This window comes from Engystomops pustulosus, chromosome 4, assembly GCF_040894005.1.
Source record: "Engystomops pustulosus chromosome 4, aEngPut4.maternal, whole genome shotgun sequence".
NCBI lineage: Eukaryota > Metazoa > Chordata > Amphibia > Anura > Leptodactylidae > Engystomops > Engystomops pustulosus.
This window is the reverse complement of record NC_092414.1, coordinates 165,913,131-165,934,874: the sequence shown is the minus strand read 5'-3', so window position 1 is coordinate 165,934,874 and position 21,744 is coordinate 165,913,131. Positions and strand designations below refer to the sequence as shown.

General features: G+C 44.6%; 1 protein-coding gene across 3 annotated transcripts in view; it reads left to right on the top strand.

Moving 5' to 3' along the window:
• Nucleotides 1-7,975: 7,975 nt before the first annotated feature.
• Nucleotides 7,976-21,744, top strand: part of LOC140127600 (cell surface hyaluronidase CEMIP2-like) — a 59,651-nt gene continuing 45,882 nt past the window's right edge. Inside the window, exons 1-3 of one of the 3 annotated variants that reach the window (XM_072148466.1) lie at nt 7,976-8,054; nt 10,422-10,555; nt 17,762-18,129. In XM_072148466.1, coding sequence (XP_072004567.1) covers nt 17,823-18,129 — 307 coding nt within the window. In that variant the 5' untranslated portion in view covers nt 7,976-8,054; nt 10,422-10,555; nt 17,762-17,822. Of the gene's footprint in view, nt 8,055-10,421; nt 10,556-14,994; nt 15,246-17,761; nt 18,134-21,744 lie in introns of those variants that run through there. The other 2 variants (XM_072148467.1, XM_072148468.1) reach the window with 2 other exon arrangements.

Below are 21,744 nucleotides of genomic sequence, written 5' to 3'. Positions count from 1 at the left end.
GCGCTGTCAGTCGACAGGCGTGTACGCTTATCGGTGATGATGCCACCAGCTGCACTGAAAACCCGCTCGGACAAGACGCTAGCGGCAGGGCAGGCAAGAACCTCCAAGGCGTACAGCGCCAGTTCGTGCCACATGTCCAGCTTTGAAACCCAGTAGTTGTAGGGAGCTGTGTGATCATTTAGGACGATGGTATGGTCAGCTACGTACTCCCTCACCATCTTTCTGTAAAGATCAGCCCTACTCTGCCGAGACTGGGGACAGGTGACAGTGTCTTGCTGGGGTGACATAAAGCTGGCAAAAGCCTTGTAAAGCGTACCCTTGCCAGTGCTGGACAAGCTGCCTGCTCGCCTACTCTCCCTCGCTACTTGTCCCGCAGAACTACGCACTCTGCCGCTAGCGCTGTCAGAAGGGAAATACTGTTTCAGCTTGTGCACCAGGGCCTGCTGGTATTCATGCATTCTCACACTCCTTTCCTCTGCAGGGATGAGAGTGGAAAGATTTTGCTTGTACCGTGGGTCCAGGAGAGTGAACACCCAGTAATCGGTGCTGGAATAAATTCTTTGAACGCGAGGGTCACGGGATAGGCAGCCTAGCATGAAATCTGCCATATGCGCCAGAGTACCAACGCGTAAGAATTCACTCCCCTCACTGGCCTGACTGTCCATTTCCTCCTCCTCCAACTCCTCCAACTCCTCTTCTTCTGCCCATACACGCTGAACAGTAAAGGACTCAACAATGGTCCCCTCTTGTGTCTCGCCAACATTCTCCTCCTCTTCCTCCTCATCCTCCTCCACCTCCACCTCCTCCGATATGCGCTGAGAAACAGACCTAAGGGTGCTTTGGCTATCAACAAGGGAATCTTCTTCCCCCGTCTCTTGTGACGAGCGCAAAGCTTCCGACTTCATGCTGATCAGAGAGTTTTTCAACAGGCCAAGCAGCGGGATGGTGAGGCTGATGATGGCGGCATCGCCACTGACCATCTATGTTGACTCCTCAAAGTTACTCAGCACCTGACAGATATCAGACATCCACGTCCACTCCTCATTGTAGACTTGAGGAAGCTGACTGACCTGACTACCAGTTCTGGTGGAAGTTGACATCTGGCAGTCTACAATGGCTCGGCGCTGCTGGTAAACTCTGGATAACATGGTCAGTGTTGAATTCCACCTCGTGGGCACGTCGCACAACAGTCGGTGAGCGGGCAGTTGGAGGCGGCGCTGCGCTGCCCTGAGAGTGGCAGCATCTGTGCAGGACTTCCTGAAATGCGCACAGATGCGGCGCACCTTCGTGAGCAAATCTGACAGATTGGGGTATGTCTTGAGGAAACGCTGAACTATCAGATTTAACACATGGGCCAGGCATGGCACATGTGTCAGTCTGCCGAGTTGCAGAGCCGCCACCAGGTTACGGCCATTGTCACACACAACCATGCCTGGCTTCAGGTTCAGCGGTGCCAGCCACAGATCAGTCTGCGCCGTGATGCCCTGTAATAGCTCTTGGGCGGTGTGCCTTTTATCGCCTAGGCTCAGCAGTTTGAGCACCACCTGCTGTCGCTTAGCGACGGCACTGCTGCTGTGCCTAGAGCTACCGACTGATGGCGCCGTGCCCACGGATGGTAGTTCGGAGGAGAAGGTGGAGGAGGGGTGGGAGGAGGAGGAGGCATAGTAGGCCTGAAACACCTGGACCGAGGTAGGCCCCGCAATCCTCGGCGTCGGCAGTATATGACCAGCCCCAGGGTCAGACTCGGTCCCAGCCTCCACCAAGTTAACCCAATGTGCCGTCAGCGATATATAGTGGCCCTGCCCGGCAGCACTCGTCCACGTGTCCGTGGTCAGGTGGACCTTGTCAGAAACGGCGTTGGTCAGGGCACGGGTGATGTTGTCTGACACGTGCTGGTGCAGGGCTGGGACGGCACACCGGGAAAAGTAGTGGCGGCTGGGGACCGAATACCGAGGGGCGGCCGCCGCCATGAGGTTGCGAAAGGCCTCGGTCTCTACTAGCCTATAGGGCAGCATCTCCAGGCTAAGCAATCTGGAGATGTGGACATTAAGGGCTTGGGCGTGCGGGTGGGTTGCACTATATTTGCGTTTCCGCTCCAGCGTCTGGGGTATGGAGAGCTGAACGCTGGTGGATGCTGTGGAGGATCGTGGAGGTGACGATGGGGTTTTTGTGGCAGGGTCCTGGGCAGGGGGCTGACTATCAGCTGACACAGGGGAAGGAGCAGTGGTGTGCACGGCCGGAGGTGAACGGGCTTGTTGCCACTGAGTGGGGTGTTTAGCATTCATATGCCTGCGCATACTGGTGGTAGTTAAGCTAGTAGTGGTGGAACCCCTGCTGATCCTGGTTTGGCAAATGTTGCACACCACAGTCCGTCGGTCATCCGGTGTTTCCTTAAAGAACCTCCAGACTTCTGAAAATCTAGCCCTCGCCGCAAGAGCCCTCGCCACGGGAGCTTCACTAGTTGACACATTTGGCGCTGATGCACCAGCTCTGGCCATGCCTCTCCGTCTGGCCCCACCACTGCCTTTTCCAACCTGTTCTGGTCGAGGACTCTCCTCCGTCTCAGAAGCACTGTGTTCACCCGGCCTATCAACCCAGCTTGGGTCTGTCACCTCATCATCCTCCGATCCCTCAGTCTGCTCCCCCCTCGGACTTCCTGCCCTGACAACAACTTCCCCACTGTCTGACAACCGTGTCTCCTCATCGTCGGACACCTCTTTACACACTTCCACTACGTCAAGAAGGTCATCATCACCCACAGACTGTGACTGGTGGAAAACCTGGGCATCGGAAAATTGCTCAGCAGCAACCGGACAAGTGGTTTGTGACTGTGGGAAGGGTCCAGAAAACAGTTCCTCAGAGTATGCCGGTTCAAATGCCAAATTTTCCTGGGAGGGGGCAGACTGGGGGGGAGGAGGCTGAGGTGCAGGAGCTGGAGGAGTGGCGATTTCGGTGACATGGGTGGACTGCGTGGAAGACTGACTGGTGGACAAATTGCTCGAAGCATTGTCGGCAATCCACGACATCACCTGTTCGCACTGTTCTGGCCTCAACAGTACTCTACCACGAGTCCCAGTAACTTCAGACATGAACCTAGGGAGTGTAGCTCTGCGGCGTTCCCCTGCTCCCTCATAAGCAGGTGGTGTCTCACCCCGGCCAGGACCACGGCCTCTGACCCCTGCAGTAGTTGGACGCCCACGTCCCCGCCCTCGTCCTCTACCCCTAGCCCTCGGGTTAAACATTTTTAAAATGAGAGTTATAACTTTAATTTTTTTTTAACTTTTTTTTGTGTTTTTTGTTTTTTTTTGTGTTTTTGAGTTTTTAAAACCAAACGATGCTATCCTATTGCTATGGCTATTTTCTAGCCAAGTATGAAAGCACACTACTATGCCAGATGAGATGACGCAGAGTTATGAAACAAAATAAACGTAAAATAAAAAAGGAAAAATGGCAGACTGTGCCTAATTGAAATCCAACCCCTACTAAATTTTCCCACTTCGGTCTTTGCAATGGATATGTGCGTCACTAAGCGCAAAACACACCGGTCGCAAGTCTCACTACAAATTGCTCACAATTGGCTAGTAGATGCACTGCAGCAAGTACAGCCACCAGCAGATCAACCAGAAATCAAATATATATAACGCTACTGTAGGCGTAAGTAAGCCGTTTAGATTCTCCTATGGCTATTTTCTAGCCAAGTATGAAAGCACACTACTATGCCAGATGAGATGACGCAGAGTTATGAAACAAAATAAACGTAAAATAAAAAAGGAAAAATGGCAGACTGTGCCTAATTGAAATCCAACCCCTACTAAATTTTCCCACTTCGGTCTTTGCAATGGATATGTGCGTCACTAAGCGCAAAACACAGCGGTCGCAAGTCTCACTACAAATTGCTCACAATTTGCTAGTAGATGCACTGCAGCAAGTACAGCCACCAGCAGATCAACCAGAAATCAAATATATATAACGCTACTGTAGGCGTAAGTAAGCCGTTTGGATTCTCCTATGGCTATTTTCTAGCCAAGTATGAAAGCACACTACTATGCCAGATGAGATGACACTGAGTTATTAAAAAAATAAACGTAAAATAAAAAGTAAATGGCAGACTGTGCCTAATTGAAATCAAACCCCTAATAAATTTTCCCACTTTGGTGTTTGAGGTGGATATGTGTGTCACTAAGAGCTAAACACAACGGTAGCAAGTCCCCCTGCAAATTCCTCACAATATGGTACTAGCTGCAAATAAAAAAAAAAAAGTAGAACGTTATTGTAGCCCTAAGAAGGGCTGTTGGGTTCTTGGAGAATCACTCCTGCCTAACAGTAAGCTAATAGAACACCCTAACGCTTTCCCTGACCAGCAGCAGCTCTCTCCCTAGCGGCATCCAGACACAGAATGATCCGAGCAGCGCGGGCATCGGCTAGTCTATCCCAGGGTCACCTGATCTGGCCAGCCAACCACTGCTATCGACGTGTAAGGGTACCACGTCATGCTGGGTGGAGTGCAGAGTCTCCTGGCTTGTGATTGGCTCTGTTTCTGGCCGCCAAAAAGCAAAACGGCGGGAGCTGCCATTTTCTCGAGCGGGCGAAGTATTCGTCCGAGCAACGAGCAGTTTCGAGTACGCTAATGCTCGACCGAGCATCAAGCTCGGACGAGCATGTTCGCTCATCTCTACTTAAAATGCAATAACAGGATGCTTGATCATCTCTACATTTAACTTTCTGGCTGAAAACTGAGCTGTGGGACACCCAGCGATCAGATACCCAATGTATAGGTGATAGAAATTGTAGAAAACCCCCTTAAAGGGCCTTGTTGAATAGGGAGAGGTAAATGATCAGATAAATCCTTTGCACACTACTTCACTAAAACTGCATTCAGGACCGGCACCAGCACTGGGCATGCCTGGGCAAGTGCCGGATCCCAGAACTGCTGGGGGCCCACATAAGGCTGTACATAAGGACTCCATGAGGGGGGGGAGAGGCCAGCAGGGCCGCATCTGCCAAGAGGCGAGATGAAAATCTCACTTCAGGCGGCAGAATGCGGGTCCCTGTAAAGGGCGGCAAAATTTGTCGCTCTAAAGTAGCCCACCAGCTAAATAAATCGTGCCTGTCTCTTTAAGAAACAGGCGCGATTTATATGTGGAGCGACGCAGTGCCTTTCCGGCTGCTGCGTCGCTCCGTTCTAAGCAGTGACACAGGCGTCATGACGTCACGCCGCCTGTGTCACTGTGCGGAGCCGCGGCTCTCCTGTGAAGACGGGACCCGTGCGCCGAGGGAGCAGCCGCCTGCAGGTGAGTATATATTTTATTATTTTTCATGTATTTTAATTAATCAAATGTGGCTAATAATTAATACGGGGGGGGGGGGGCGCTATATATATCATATGGGGCCAGAATTATTTTATACTGGGGGGGGGGGGGATGATGGAATGCTATGTATTTTATTTGGGGCTATAATTATTTTATACTGGAGGGGGATGCTATATATATTTATATTGTTTGGGGCTATACCGTAATTATTTTATACTGGGGGGGATGCTATATATATTATTTGGGGCTATGATTGTTTTATACTGGGGGGATGCTATAGATATTATTTGGGGCTATGATTATTTTATACTAGGGGGGTGCTGTATATATTATATGGGGCCAGAATTATTTTATACTGGGGGGGATGCTATAGATATTATTTGGGGCTATAATTATTTTATACTGGGGGGGGGGATGCTATAGATATTATTTGGGGCTATAATTATTTTATACTGGGGGGGATGCTATAGATATTATTTGGGTCTATAATTATTTTATACTGGGGGGGGGGGTGCTATAGATATTATTTGGGTCTATAATTATTTTATACGGGGGGGTGCTATAGATATTATTTGGGTCTATAATTATTTTATACTGGGGGGGGGTGCTATAGATATTATTTGGGTCTATAATTATTTTATATTGGGGGGGGTGCTATATATTATATGGGGCCAGAATCATTTTATACTGGTGGGTGCTGTATATATTATATATCACTATATCACTAAGCTGGGGGGGATGTATATGGGATACAGTATATTACTAAGCTGGGGGGGCTGTATATGGGATACAGTATATTATTAAGCTGGGGGGGCTGTATATGGGATACAGTATATTATTAAGCTGGGGGGATGTATATGGGATACAGTATATTACTAAGCTGGGGGGCAGTATATGGGATACAGTATATTACTAAGCTGGGGGGATGTATATGCGATACAGTATATTACTAAGCTGGGGGGGCTGTATATGGGATACAGTATATTATTAAGCTGGGGGGGCTGTATATGGGATACAGTATATTATTAAGCTGGGGGGGATGTATATGGGATACAGTATATTACTAAGCTGGGGGGGAATGTATATTGGGTACAGTATATTACTTAGCTGCAGGGGCTGTATATGGGATACAGTATATTACTAAGCTGGGAGGGGACTGTATATGTGGGGCAAGATTTTATCCCTATATAATGAAGGGATGTTTTGTATGTGGGGAGAGTGTGGTCAGTTGTGTTGTGAGGGGTATATATTATTTAGGAGCACAGTGTTGTTTTCCAGGAGACTTTATACTGTAAGTGACTGTGGTATTTTTAGGGACGCCGGGTGGAGATGCTGCACGGAGCTGAAGATATCTGGCCGTGAATTCACCTGTGATACGTCATGGATTGGAGAACCCGGAATAAAGTTCTACTGATGGAAGAGATTGTCATCTATAAGGTACTAGATGCCACTAATGACTCCCAGAACCTGTAGTCAGTCACACAGTGTCAGGGAGCTGCCTGTGGGGATGTTAATTGTTAGTAAAGTTTAAGGATTTACTTAACAGGGAGCGGGGGGGGGGGGGGGGCAGCATTTTAATATTCGCCTAAGGCAGCAAATATGCTAGAATCGGCCCTGGGGGCCAGTATATAATGAATCCATAGGCGGTGAGGGGGTATTTATATAAAATAACCATGAGGACCTGTTGGGGATGATAAACTAGGGAATATTTCAGGGAACAGGACACTGTTTTAGTTTCAGAATTTTTATTGCTGCCACGTGAGTTCACTGCAAAGGGGCCCACTGAGACTATGTCGCCCAGGGGGCCTACTGAAACCTAGTGCCGACCCTGACTGTACTGAATAAAGCATAGAAGGTTCCTGTTCTAGTGCATGGGGCCTCTACTATATCTTCATTTAATACAGAGACATATATGTAGGTTGTATCTGTCAGATTCATTACAAATATACATCAATAAATGTACTAGACTGAGCCCATACACAGCACACAAAGGCATTGTACTGCCAGATCAGCCCTGCATGAGGCTGCCCTGATTTGTTTCATTATAGGAGCATCAAGAGATACATAAATAGTTATGGACTTACAATGTTTTATACCTAGGCCAAATGTATCCTTAAAAATGAACCTTATATTCTCTACAAATAAGGGGGGAGCTAAAAGGAGCCTTCAACAATATGTCATCAGCAAATGTCCCCACTGTGCTATCATCAGCATTCCTAGTAAGAGATTTCCAGGAAGAACTTTAGTAACATGAACTTTCAAGATTGATTTAATTTCTTTCCCCACCATAGATAATATATGATGCTAGTTGTGAGAAAAGCTTAGGATACTCAGGATTTTTCAGTGTATTTACTAGTTAGTAGGTCAGAGGAAGCTCAAATTGCATTCAATGAGATTATGATCTGAAGTGCTTGATCTCCAAGGATCAGACCACTACTGCCTGGCATTCCTACATCAGTTTTATATCTCACTTTCTAAAATACCAACTTAGACCATGGTCTTAGGCCTGATTTGCCACCTTGGGTTAGGACCTACATTGTGGTAAAAAAGGATAGAGAAATGTTTTTGTATAGGTTATTTTTAAATTTGCTGGGAACCGTTTTCTCTCTTTTTTGTGCAGGGGGGAGGCGGGCTGTTATTGAGTGGTCAGCGTTTGACTGACATGGACTTCTAGTGGAATTATTGCATAAGAACTTCAAGATGTTGTCCTCAAGGGAAGATAAATGTATCAGGAAACAAGAAGCAGTTACGAAAAAAACAAATATCATTCTGAGAATCACCGCAGCAATAGAAGCAGTAGCACATTTTACAAAATTCTAAAATTTCCTGGGAACATCAATCAGCTGCAGACTGCATAGTCCTATAAATTGTATACATTATACTATATATAAGGTCTTTATTTAATTTTCACATAAAGTATGATAGGGAAGGACACAGAAAACAGAAAAAGGGGGAAAGTGGGGAGGAACAGCAATATATATTTTGTACGGATTACAATGATGTTCCTTGAGCAATGTAGGCGAAATGGGGAGGAAGGGATGCATAGGGTAAGGTTATGTGTGTGGGGGGGGTATTTAAATACATAAGTAATCTTTATTCATCTAGCGCCATCATATTCTCCAATGCTTTACATGAACGTTGTGGGGACCAATATCTGGCCGCACAATTTGTGACTGTATATTGGTTCCAATAGATGACCATGGCGCATAGCCCAGTTACAGTGATTACGGTGCTCTATCTTTTCCTGTATGTACGGCTAAGCACATGTGCCCATGGAGAGGGGAGGGGTGAGCACCATGCGGCTTTATGGCCCGGGTGAGCATACGTTCATGTGAAAGGGGCCTAAGTGAGCCACAAATAAAAGCAGAAGTGGTCCAACAGTGGGAGTAAATGGAGAACTCTTGAAAACTTACATATACAGAGCCTTGAAACCAAAGGAAAGGAGAGGGTGAAAGAAAGGGAAGCGGAGATGCACATCAAAGGGAAGGAGGGACATGAAAGAAGCAAAATAACCAAATAAAACTTAAGAATAAGAAAGTAGGAATGTTCTACACCTGTTGGAGACTTTAGAGGAGTTGTTGCTGGTACCATGTCTTAAAATGACAGGGTATTCCCCTCCCAGGGTGTTATTTTCATATATGTATGCACATTTTCCAATATGTTTTTTGCATCAATTCCTCCAAATTTTCTAGATCTCTGCTTGCTGTCACTTTACAGGTCGTTCCATTGTTTACTTCCTGTGGATATAAACCAGTCCATGGTCATGTGATGTTACACAGGTGCATGGCTCGTTGTATCACACAGAATAATCACAGCTGTCTAACATGACGAGCAGTGCACCTGTGTGACATCACATGACTAGGGACAGATTATTATCCAGGAGGTCCCCTACTTAAGAACACTCGACTTACAGATGACCCCTAGTTAAAAACGGACCTCTGGATGTTGTTGTAATTTAGTGTACTTTAGCCTTAGGCTACAATAAACAGCTATAATAGTTATCAGAGGTGTCTGTAATTAAGATTTATTGTTAATCCTGGTTCTTATGACAACTCAACATTTTTATAATCCAATTGTCACAAAGACCAAAAAATTTTTGTCCAGGGGTTACAATGATAAAGTATACAGTTCCGACTTACATACAAATTCAACAATAAGAACAAACCCACAGAACCTATCTTGTACGTAACACGGGAACTGCCTGTACAAACAATAACATTTTTTTGCTAAAATGGGAAAAGCCCTTTGATCTTGATTTCCCCAAAGTATTATCCCATTTTCCTCACAAAAAATGTTGATTCTGACACATTTGGGTGCTATTTTCGGTTTCGGGGTACACTGTCTGTAATTGTTTTTATATTTCTATATTTTGGGAAATAGGGATACCTAATATGTTTATGATTTTACATGTGAGGACCAGTGAGCCCTCTCCATACAGCCCTTATTGCTGCAGAATGTATAGAAACGTTAAAGTGGTTAAATGTCATATGACTAAGTAGTTGCCATCATAGTTTTATTTTAGAGCAACCATAACTACACTCGTGTCTTTTTTTTTTTTTTGGTAGAAGTCAATAATGTAGAATTTTGGTCAATAATGTCTTCCTGTGCAACAGATTTTACGTTAGCAAAACCATCCGCCATTCAGTAACACATGTCTTCCTGGATTATAAAGAGCAGCTACAACAATCTTAACACATATATAGAGCTAAATGAATTCTAATACTTATATAGATTGTTTTTTTAATAGAATTACCATTTATGGTGAGGTAAAACAGTCAATTGCGGAATTACCACTGACATTCGAGAAATCTTTTTTCCCTACTGTCATTATTCATGGGATGCCAACACCGTGAAGAAAGGGAATGTTTCCAAACTTTTCCTTTGGGAATCTTTTCCCAAAAGGATCCCTTTAGACTCTTGGATAATAAACCCATTACATTTGCCATGCCATAATGAAAAGCATATCTTGTAGTATTGTGATGTTATATTTCTGAAAGCAGATAAGAGCATAGATAGCTGATATTAATGGATTTACCATCAGGTCTGGGGGTCTTGAGGGATCACATCTTTGCCTTATTTGTAACAGCTGTTTCTTTTTACATGTGGTCTTAGTGTGTGCAGAGAGCCATTCTGAGGGGGGTACAATGGATTATTTCGGAGAAAGTGTCAGTATTCTTACTTTGAGCAGGACTCAGACACTACTGTTGCTGGAGATACTGTGGATTTGCGGGGAAACCATCGTAGAGGTAAGTGTTTTATAGCTTTTTTACTATCCATATCCTAGATACAACAGAGAAAAAAGTCTGATTTTACTTAAAGTGAACTTTTACATTATAGATTTATTTTCCAAAAATTCCTGCCAAGTTTCTAGTCTTGCTATAGATCCACGTACAACAGTGAAGTAACAGCAAAGGAGATTTATCACAATATGGGGGTTAACCCTATGTAAAACTATTCAAAGCTATATATTGTTTGGAGTGGGCAGCTTCTGGTAGCTTTGATCTGGAACACATTTAAAGAGGAACTTTCATCACCTCCAGAAACACCATCTCTTTACATTTATTTAAGGAGTTTTCCAGCCTCAATCCATTCGATACTTATAGTTGATCATATGGTATGACAGCTGGTTCTACCAATAAATACTCCATTGTCAGGGCCAGAAGAAAACAGCCTTGTTCGTAATGTATTGGCCTTCTGACCCCACTGCAGATGCATATTCTATGTTCTGCCAAAGTGTACAATATCTGATCCTATGGATGGGGCATCATGGATGGTCACTTTACAAATTCTAGCACCGTGGAATTTTTTTCATTTAGCTCCCACTGTTCTTGGCCAGTGCTAATTAAACTCCTGCACTACCACATCCTTCCAAGAGAAAATTACGTTCATAAATTTGTGATCAGAATTTTCTTTTGAAAGGATGAAGATGTGCGTTTATCCACTCCATATTATACATTTTTCTCTCTTTACCATATGACAAGCGGCGGGATTATTGCACACCTTTGCCAGTTCTTTATATGGGTAGTGCGGTCTGTTTTACTAATTAGACTCCTAACTGTTGGGTGGGTAGTCCTTTTCTGGAGCCCACAGCCTTGGACCGCCCATCGGACACTAGAGAGCATCATTATAACATTGGGTGTCAAAACTATTCTGTCTTGGTCTCCCAAGATGGATTACCGAAGCATCATATTACATGTGCCGATAGAAATCTATTGATAGGGGAACGGGAGTAGAAAAGAAGTGTTCATTAAGGGAGAAGACATACAGGCAGAGAGAAACAGTGGTCCCAATAAATATTATGTAAATTTTAAGTAGTTCAGACTCACAGTGTAATGCATATGCATCACCAGTCACAATAGTCCATTCATTTGCACTTTTTCTTTAAATAGCTATAATTTTATTATTGTTGGACTACCAACAATAGTCACAAAAGCTCTCAGTAGCCAATAGTCATAGCGCACCCAGTAGCTAATAATCTCAGTGCCCACTTGTAGCCAATGGTCACACAGCCCACAGTAGCTAATAGTCACAGACCCCTCAGTAGCCAATAGTCACAGCACCCCCATAGCCAATAGTAACACAGCCACAAGTAGCCACAGTTAATGTGCATTAGTAGTGTGAAAGGCAGGTCTTATACATTATCTGGACATGGACATTAGCCACCTCATGTCCTAGTTAATTTCTACCTAAATTCTAAACCTCCTAAAATCCCTTCAAAAAGGATGCATAAAACAACATGCCAATATAAAGCACACATTCAGGAAATTTTAGTTATAATGTTATTTAGGTGCTATGACTATCTGCCTGGAAAGCAGAGAATTTAGAACCTCAAAAATGGAGAATTTTTTTTATAACTAATTGCAAAAGCTATCATCCAAATCTGTCTAGTTAATGTATATACTTGAGAATAAGCCGAGTTTTCGATTTATACTCAAGTCTATGACGTGCTGCGTCACACACACCATGATGTTGTCCGCTTGCCAACATCATAGTGTGTACACTGCCATCGGCACACACTTCGATGTCTGCAAGTGGCTGACGTCATGGTGTATGTGACGCAGCGCGTGTGGACCCAGAGACACAGCTACAGAAGAGGAAGTGTGGGGGGCACGAGGGGTGGGGGTCGTTGGAAAAGTGAGTTTCAACGTTTTTTTTTAATATAGGCTGGGCATACTCTGCATACTAGGGGCTGCTGGCTATATATAAGGGGACAGGCAATGGCTATATACTATGGAGCTGCTGGCTATATACGAGGGAGCAGGCACTGGCTATATACTAGTGGGCTGCTAGATATATACTAGGGGGCTACTGGCTATATACTAGGGGGTGGGCTGGCTATATACTAGCTGTCTTCTGGCTATATACTAGGGGGCTGCTGGCTATATACTAGGGGGCTGCTGGCTATTTACTGGGAGACATGGGCTTCTGACTATATACTTGGGGATATGGGCTGCTGGCTATATACTAGGTGGCTGCTGGCTATTTTCTGGGAGACATGAGCTTCTGGCTATATACTTGGGGACATGGGCTGCTGGCTATATACTGGGGGTTCAGGGGCTGATTGCTATATACTAGGGGACTACTGGCTATTTACTGGGAGACATGGGCTTCTGGCTATATACTTGGGGACATGGGCTGCTGGCTATATACTGGGGGTGCAGGGGCTGGCTGGCTATATATGGGGGGCATATGCTGGCTTTATACTGGGTGGAGGCTGTTACCAATGCATTTCCCATCCTAGGCTTATACTCAAGTCAATAGGTTTTTCCAGTTTTTTGTGTTAAATCAGGTACCTTGGCTTATACCCAGGGCAGCTTACACTCGAGTATATATGGTATCTATCTCATATAATTTGTCTATTTCCCATATATATATATATATATATATATATATATATATATATATGTATATATATATATATATATATATATATATATATATACGTATATATATATATATATATATATATATATATATATATATATATGGCTATCTAACTATTTATCTATATCCAAACAATAGGCAGCACTCCTTGGTAGCAGTCAAAGTTCAAGGGTGAAGTTTATTCCATAACAGCAACATTTCGGTGGTGGAATAAACTTCACCCTTGAACTTTGACTGCTACCACAGAGTGCTGCCTATTATTTGGATATACTTAATTGGATCTTTTTGCCACGGATCGTTCGGCTTTTTTTGGAATTTTAACCATTTATCTATCTAGTTTTATATATATCTTTGTAAAAAAAAAGGCAGCACTCCAGGATAAAGGTGAAAACGTAGAGTCCTCTTTATTGCATATCCCAAAGCAGCAGCAACGTTTCGGCTCGGTGTGAGTCTTTCCCAAACTTGGGATATGCGATTTGGCACAAATTTTTGTTTAGGCGCATGTTTTGACGCAAAATGACTCCAGTTACCCCCTGGTGTAGATATAGGACAAAAAACACTACCAAATTTATGAAGACCAATTGCTCCTTAGAGGGACATGTGAATGAAAAAAAAGAACATTTAGCGACAAACCAAAAAACAAATATAACAACATACATAGACTTGGTTAATGAATTCAGATAAAACAAAAATGGAATTGAACATAGACAACCAAGTCAAAGACAAATCGGAATGATAAATTCCCCCCATTGTTCTTTTCAGCTAGTTTTCTGACACAAAAGGCACACAAATCTCCCTATAAAAACACCTACATAAGTCAAAGGTCAAATAGCGCATGTATTCAAGAGACTCATAACCATGGCAGGTGCACAGAGCCCCTGGAAGTATTTGATATAGATTGGCACACACTCAACGGGGTCCACTAGCTCCGCAAGTATTATATAATCCGCTGGCATTATGTAGTAAGGAAACAGTTTTATTATTCTGTCCATTTGCCATTTCTCAGTTTATGTTTTCCCTGCCTGGACCAATAGCTTCTCCAGCAGATAAGCAGGAAATGTATTCATGTGAGAAGGAGGACATTAGAAGAGGAGAGTGCAGTAGGCGGGAATAGCAGTGCTCCGGGTGCTGAGGACATACCCCAAGTGCACCCGCTGCTTTATTAGCAAACAGATTTGAGGCTCACAGATGTTCGCCCAGGCTGAGAGAGGAGGGGTGAGTGCACCTCACTGTAACACTGCAAAATATAGGAAGTCCTATATTTTTCCTTACTCGGTCACGGTTTGGTGAGGCAGTGTGTGACCAGGCGCCATAGACATCTATGGGGACCATGATCCACCGACAAATTGTGCAGCTGGATCACGGTCCCCCTTCCTATTGTGTGCATGAGGATTTCTCAGAAATGGACAGATAAATATATGTTGTAAATCCTAAGCTGCCAGCAGAAAGTAACACTTGGTGGAGGTGGTGGACTCTCAGGGTGCTCTCCCACTCTCCATGTCAGCGCTTAACCTGTTATCTCAGTCTCAGTGAATTCTAGAAATAATATTTGGTTCAAATTGTAAACTTGAACTTCAGTTTTTGGAAAACTTTTGAGGTAGAATCCTTTACCTCCTAGGTGACACAGACACACACAGTGCCAGGAGGAGAGTGAATGGCTGCACTTCACACTCATCCCTAGAAGATTATGATCTGGTCTGGGAAAAGCCATAAATCCCAGTCCTCCCCGGGATGGAGCCTGGTCCCTGCTGCCCCTCCTCCCTGTCTCTCCTGTCCAGCTAGGTAACATCTCTGTTTGCTTTTCCCTGTGCTCCCAGCCCCTCCATACACAGCTGTCAGTCCCTGGGTGAGCTCCTGGGCTCCAGGCAGCTTGTATTGGAGGGGTGGGCAGAGCCTCCTCATCTGTCTGTGAGGTGTAAGAAGAGCCCTGGGTCAGGACACACCGTCCAGCAGAGAGGGGAGGGGGCTGCACACACTGGACACAGACCCCAGCAAGAGGGATGGAGGAGAATTCCAGCCGGACCCAGAGCTCCTGACTCCTGAGGAGGGGAGGTGAGAGGCTGGGGAGAGGGTCGGTCCAGGGGGTGCACAGGGACACAGGGTTACCGTCTTTCCCTCTGTGACTGAGGCATCCCGCCTCCTGCAGCTGCTGCTCCTCCCTGCCCCGTGTCTTGTCAGCCTTCCTGCAGCTGGAGCCGGCTTCCTCCTCTCTTCCCAATACATAGTATGCACAATGGGGCTCAGACATAAACATGGGATAGTGCCACACATCTGTCTCTGCTTGCCACACATCTCTCTTTACCTGCCACACGTCTCTCTGCCTGCCACACATCTGTCTTTGCCTGCCACACATCTCTCTGCCAGCCACACATCTGTCTCTGCCTGCCACACATCTGTCTCTGCCTGCCACATATGTCTCTGCCTGGCACAGATGTCTCTGCCTGGCACAGATGTCTCTGCCTGCCACCCATGTGTCTCTGCCTGCCACACATCTGGATCTGCCTGCCCCACATATATCTCTGCCTGCCACACATCTGTCTCTGTCTGCCACACATCTGTCTCTGTCTGCCACATATGTCTCTGCCTGGCACAGATGTCTCTGCCTGCCACACATCTGTCTCTCCCTGACACACATGTCTCTGCCGGCCACCCATGTGTCTCTGCCTCCCACACATGTGTTTCTGCCTGCCACACATCTGTCTCTGCCTGCCACGCATTGGTCTCTGTCTACCACATATGTATCTGCCTGCCACACATCTGTCTCTGCCAGCCACAAATGTGTTTCTGCCTGCCACACATCTGTCTCTACCTGCCACACATCTCTCTCTGCCAGCCACACATGTGTCTCTGCCTGCCACACATGTATCTCTGCCTGCACCACATCTGTCTCTGCCTGCCACACATGTGTTTCTGCCTGCCACACATCTGTCTCTGCCTGCCACACGTGTGTCTCTGCCTGCCACACATGTGTTTCTGTCTGCCACACATCTGTCTCTGCCTGCCACGCATCTGTCTCTGTCTACCACATATGTGTCTGCCTGCCACACATCTGTCTCTGCCTGCCACACAAGTCTCTGCCTGCCACACATCTGTCTCTGCCTGCCACTCATCTGTCTCTGCCTGCGACACATGTATCTCTGCCTGCTACACATGTGAACCTGCCTGCCACACAAACGTGTCTCTGCTTGCCACACACATGTCTCTGTCTGTCTCACACGTGTCTCTGCCTGCCACACATCTGTCTCCGCCTGCCACACATCTGTCTCTGCCTGCCACACATGTATCTCTGCCTGCCACACATCTGTCTCTGCCTGCCACACATGTATCTCTGCCTGCCACACATCTGTCTCTGCCTGCCACACATGTATCTCTGCCTGCCACACATCTGTCTCTGCCTGCCACACATCTGTCTCTGCCTGCCACACATGTATCTCTGCCTGCCACACATCTGTCTCTGCCTGCAACACATCTGTCTCTGCCTGCAACACATCTGTCTCTGCCTGCCACATACATGTAAACTTCCTGACATTGGAAAACTTACCTTATATACTCGAGTATAAGCATAGTTTTTCAGCACAAAAAATTGTGCTGAAAACCCAAACACGGCTTATACTTGAGTAAAAAATATATAGGTTTTACCAGGTTTTTGTGGTAAAATTAGGGGCCTCGGCTTATACTTGGGTCGGCTTATACTCGAGTTTATACGGTAGTAAATATTATGAGGGGGTTTTGTATCATTACTCTTATGTGAGTTTTCTGTCTTAAAAATTTTCACAAATGTCGCCTGTCTGCACCAAAATTGTGCTAAAAATGGAAATCACGACACTGACAACGACATAAATGTCATCCATCGGACCCCAGTTGATTAATACAATGAGATTTTTGAGTTTACTACACAATATTGCAATCCAAACTGCTTTATTTATCCGTCAAATGTAAAAATCTGTAACAGTCACACAATAATTATTTTTTTTAAATATCCTTATCTCATCTCTTTATGTATATATCTCACCTTGACTCATGTCTTGGATAAAAAAGTCAGGATAATGTTGCAATTGGCAGAGATGTAATAAAAAGTATACATAAGTATGCATAAGACAATGGGACCTTGTGCAACTTCCTGGCACAAGAATTAATAATTGGGTCAGAACCTCTTAGTAATTCTGACGTTATCTACCTACCTTTACCGTTATCTATCTACCATTGTGGTCTCTTTTCTGCCAAATGTGGGAGGGGCTTCAGAATTATGGTGTTTTGCAATTACGCTAGAAACCCAAAGAAGAAATGATTGCCCTATCTTGTGCAGAAGGTAATTGTCAGGCTTTGTATTACAGCCTGTGTGATAGGTTCCTGTAACGTGTCCTGCATGCTTCCTACTAGTGCTGACTATAGACCTGTGCTATTTGATACGGTTTCCAGATGGCTTTGTAGTTGCTGTCAGCAAAAGGGTTGGATGTTCATTCTATAGTCATACATAGGTTCATATACACAGCATGTACACATGTCCGTACATTCATCTGGCTCCTATCTTATACAATGAATCATTTACTTATGGATCTCATTCACAGACCAACTGGGCGCTCAGCCTCCGCCAGTCCATGTGCTGCAGGATTAGACTGGAGAGTCACTATGAGATGCTGCACCCTTCAAGACAACAGACTACACTCCATAGCGCACCAATGTCTTCATCTTCAGCCTGGCACAGTGTGGCATCAGGATATGTGTATGGACACATCATGTCATCCAAAGGAAAACCGGATCAATGTGTTGGATGTGGGCATCTGCTTCTGCTGGGGGCAGCGACCCCTCTTAGGACGGCTCCTGAAAAGAAGAGTGACCGTGCCTTGCCAGTTTCTGCCAGGCTCTACATGGGCTGTGGTCCTTCTCATGCTGATGCTGCTGTCCTGGAAGACCTGTGAAGCAGGAGACCCGAACTGTTAGTAAGCAAGATCTGGGAAAATGGGGAGGAGGGGGGGTTTTACTGAGCACAATGCCTGGTTTTAGTTTATGATGGAAACTGTAGTAGTCAGAGTTTGTGTAACATGACCCTTCCCGGGGGTAAACCACTGGGTCTACTGTAGGAATCACTTCAGACAAGGGGGACGTCTTAGTCAGCAAGAATCACGTTCTTAGCCATTTGTAATGTCAGAGGAATCTAGATGAGCAAATCTCTTGGGGCATTAACAGCTGTCCAGCAATAAATGGGAGAAGCTCGTACAGTAGCAGTATTGTCAGAATGACAATATTCAAGATAATGTAAGATTCGAATCACTTCTAAGAATCGTATACAGGACTGCACACACAAATACAGAGAAAAACGCTGGTTTAATAAATTGTTGATTTCATGTAAGAACAGGACCGCACCAGGATATTGGCTTAATCCACTACAGCACCTCAACTTTATTGGATCATTGAGCTGCTATACAATCCGTGGAAAAGGTGGGACCGTGTAAGCAGCCAGATTTTACTAAATCTATACAGCTTCTTTAAAGAGAACCTGTCAACAGGATTTCACATATCAGGTTAATGGCATCTGCTGCAGGTTTCTTATACACAACAGAAAAAATGTATATGAGTAAGATATCTGCTGATTTGTTTTTGAGAAATCACATATAGTAAAGGTACTAAACTCCTTGGGGGTCATTTTTTTCAGATCTCTTTTTGAGACATTTGTTACAAATGTCGCCAACATGTTGCAGAAATGTCTCAAGTCATTTCTTTCCATTTTCTAAGTTTTCCTGAAGTATGGTTTGGTCTGGAGTTTTTTTGTGCCAAAAAATGTTGCAAATTTTACACAATTCGAAACGATAAATGTCATTTGCGACATTAAGCACATCTGGAATAGAAAATAAATGTGTCTTACTGCTGAAAAACAAATGTCCGGCAGACATTTCAAAATGTCCCTAAAAAGGCGTAAAAATTGCAATGGGCCAAAAAATGTCTCAAAAAAGACAGAAAAACAGGAAGAAACATAAAGATAAATGACCCCCCTTTAGTCCGAGTCATGGGGCATCTCCAAGAGTCATCATTAAAAGTGGGCTCCAGAAGTTGAATAGACTATCTTTGCCCATGTGCATGGCCTATCCAGCGCACCGGACGTATGTCCGACCAGCTACAGCCAGGCGGACATACGTTTGTGTAAATCTGCCCCAATCATTCTTACCATTACATAAGTAGTAGATATGTTGACTCACTAAACATTAACTAAAATTTAGAAAAAGTAGACAATATGTTGCCACTGAATTTTCTGCTAGCCGCCATCTGTTTGCTATATTGTGCCTTGTAATTCAGTAACAGATGGAGAGCCAAGTGCTTCATACGTATGACTTTATTCTAATGTGTCAATAGTGACAGCTGTGTTTCCATACATACCCAGTAACACTACAACCAGCCTTAGGAGCTTCCACTTTGCTAGAACGCTTTAAGTATTTCCTTGTTAATCTCTTTTGATTGTCATCCATACGTTAAGAGTCCTTAACACGGGCCGATGACCATAAACAGGAGGTGAGCTGCCAACTATAATGGAAATGAATGGTCGCAGGCCTAAGTTATTAACAATCATTCGTGTGGACATTCAACCCCCTACAAATGGCCAGTGTAAGAAGTTCTTAAATTAGCATCAACCTCCTAGACTGCCAGTTATGCCCAAGGGGAGCATTTAATATTTTTGGTTAGGTTTTGAGTTTTGGTGCCCGATCTTAGCAATGTTTTGCACTGTGATTATATATTGTGGTGCACCGTAATGTATTGGGAGCACCGTTAGAAGAACAAATGAGTGTAAGAAAATTCGTGAAGGGGGTTAGAAGTCGGTAGAGTTGCTTATTGTTAGTCTTATGATGCACCAATAATTGTGCCAATAACTAGAAATATAGGTAAAGTGTTGGGATTAAAAAGCTGGGCCCAAATTGAGCAACAAAAAAAAGAGTTGTGAGTGTCAGAAAATAGGTTTTTGTGGCGATGGCGCTCTGTAAATCTGTCGGAATGGGCGCAAAAGAAATAACCCTGAGATAGGTCGACAAAAAACAGGCGCAAAACCATTAATAAAGATCCCCAGTGAATCTACCCATGTAAAGGAGCACTGCCGTTTGATAAATGCGCTCAACCACATGTATTACCTGTAAAGACAAAACTAATAGATAGGACACTAAGGCGGGAATGGAAGTGAACCATTAATAGCCAAGAGAAGATGTTTGGCTGGTTTTACGTTTTTAGTGGGTTCCTAGAGAAATCACCAACTAAATTTGTTAATATTAATTTAGTTGGAGAACCTCTTTTATGTCTTGGACATAAATAACTAAGCACATCCATTTTTTCTTACTGTAGTGTATTGGATGGAAATGTATTCTAAATACCCAAAATAGCCAAGTAAAAACCTAAACTTGTATTGTACAGACACAGCTTATACAACAAGTCTACCAGCAATACCCTCTAATGACAGGATTTTAAAGGTAAATTTGAGGTATTTAAATTGGGTTTCTACTCCCATGGGGCAGCCAGAGCTTACACACACTAAATCAGGGTTAGAATTATCTTGATAGCAAAGTGGCCCAAAAAAGATTCCTCAGCAGTATAATTTTAACTGTACCTCAATGTCTTTCCACTGTCATGTGATACTAGTAATAAGGTTCTTTATTTTCCATCAAAATACATGTATATTGGGGCACTTTACCATTATTAGTGCACATGCATAAAAAAATTCACACATTAGCTAGCAATAGGATCAACAAACTTCTCACCGTATGCAAAGTTGAGTTATTGCAGCTTCACCATGAATCTTATATAAACTTTACACATTATGGCCCACATTTATTAATGTGTCCGTGCCAGTTTTCTGTCTGACTTTGCACTGTAGGCACAAGTATTAATAATGGGGCAGATTTACTTACCTGGCCCATTCGCGATCCAGCGGCGCGTTCTCTGCTCTGGATTCGGGTCCGGCCGGGATTTATGAAGGTAGTTCTTCCGCCGTCCACCAGGTGGCGCTGAAAGTCATCTCATCGCGCCGGAATGCACCTCCTCGGACCAGGTGAAGGTAAGCGCTCCCCAAGCGACACTTTTTCGGTTTTTAAATGCGGCGGTTTTTCCGAATACGTCAGGTTTTCGTTCGGCCACGCCCCCCAATTTCCGTCGCGCGCATGCCGGCGCCAATCCGATCGCGTGCGCCACAATCCCGGGGCAGTTCAGGAACAGTCGGCGCAAATCGGAAATATTCGGGTAACACGTCGGGAAAACGCGAATCGGGCCCTTAGTAAATGACCCCCAATGTGTCTGCGCCAGTATTGTGTCGCGGCTGCTCTGTGTCTGCCACAACACAAAAATCTGCACCTAAAGGGGTGTTCCAGTGCCAATTCAGACACAGTGCGCCGCATTTATTACAGTGAATTGAAATAATTGTGTCGCACACTCTATAAAAAAAAAGATGGTGCACACTTCCCGAACAGTGCAGGGGGCGCCAGATTACTGAGGACCACGCACCACTATTCAATAATCCGGTGCACCCTGCACACTTCTCAGGCAAACTGCAGATAGTGATGTTCGCACTATTTTGTAT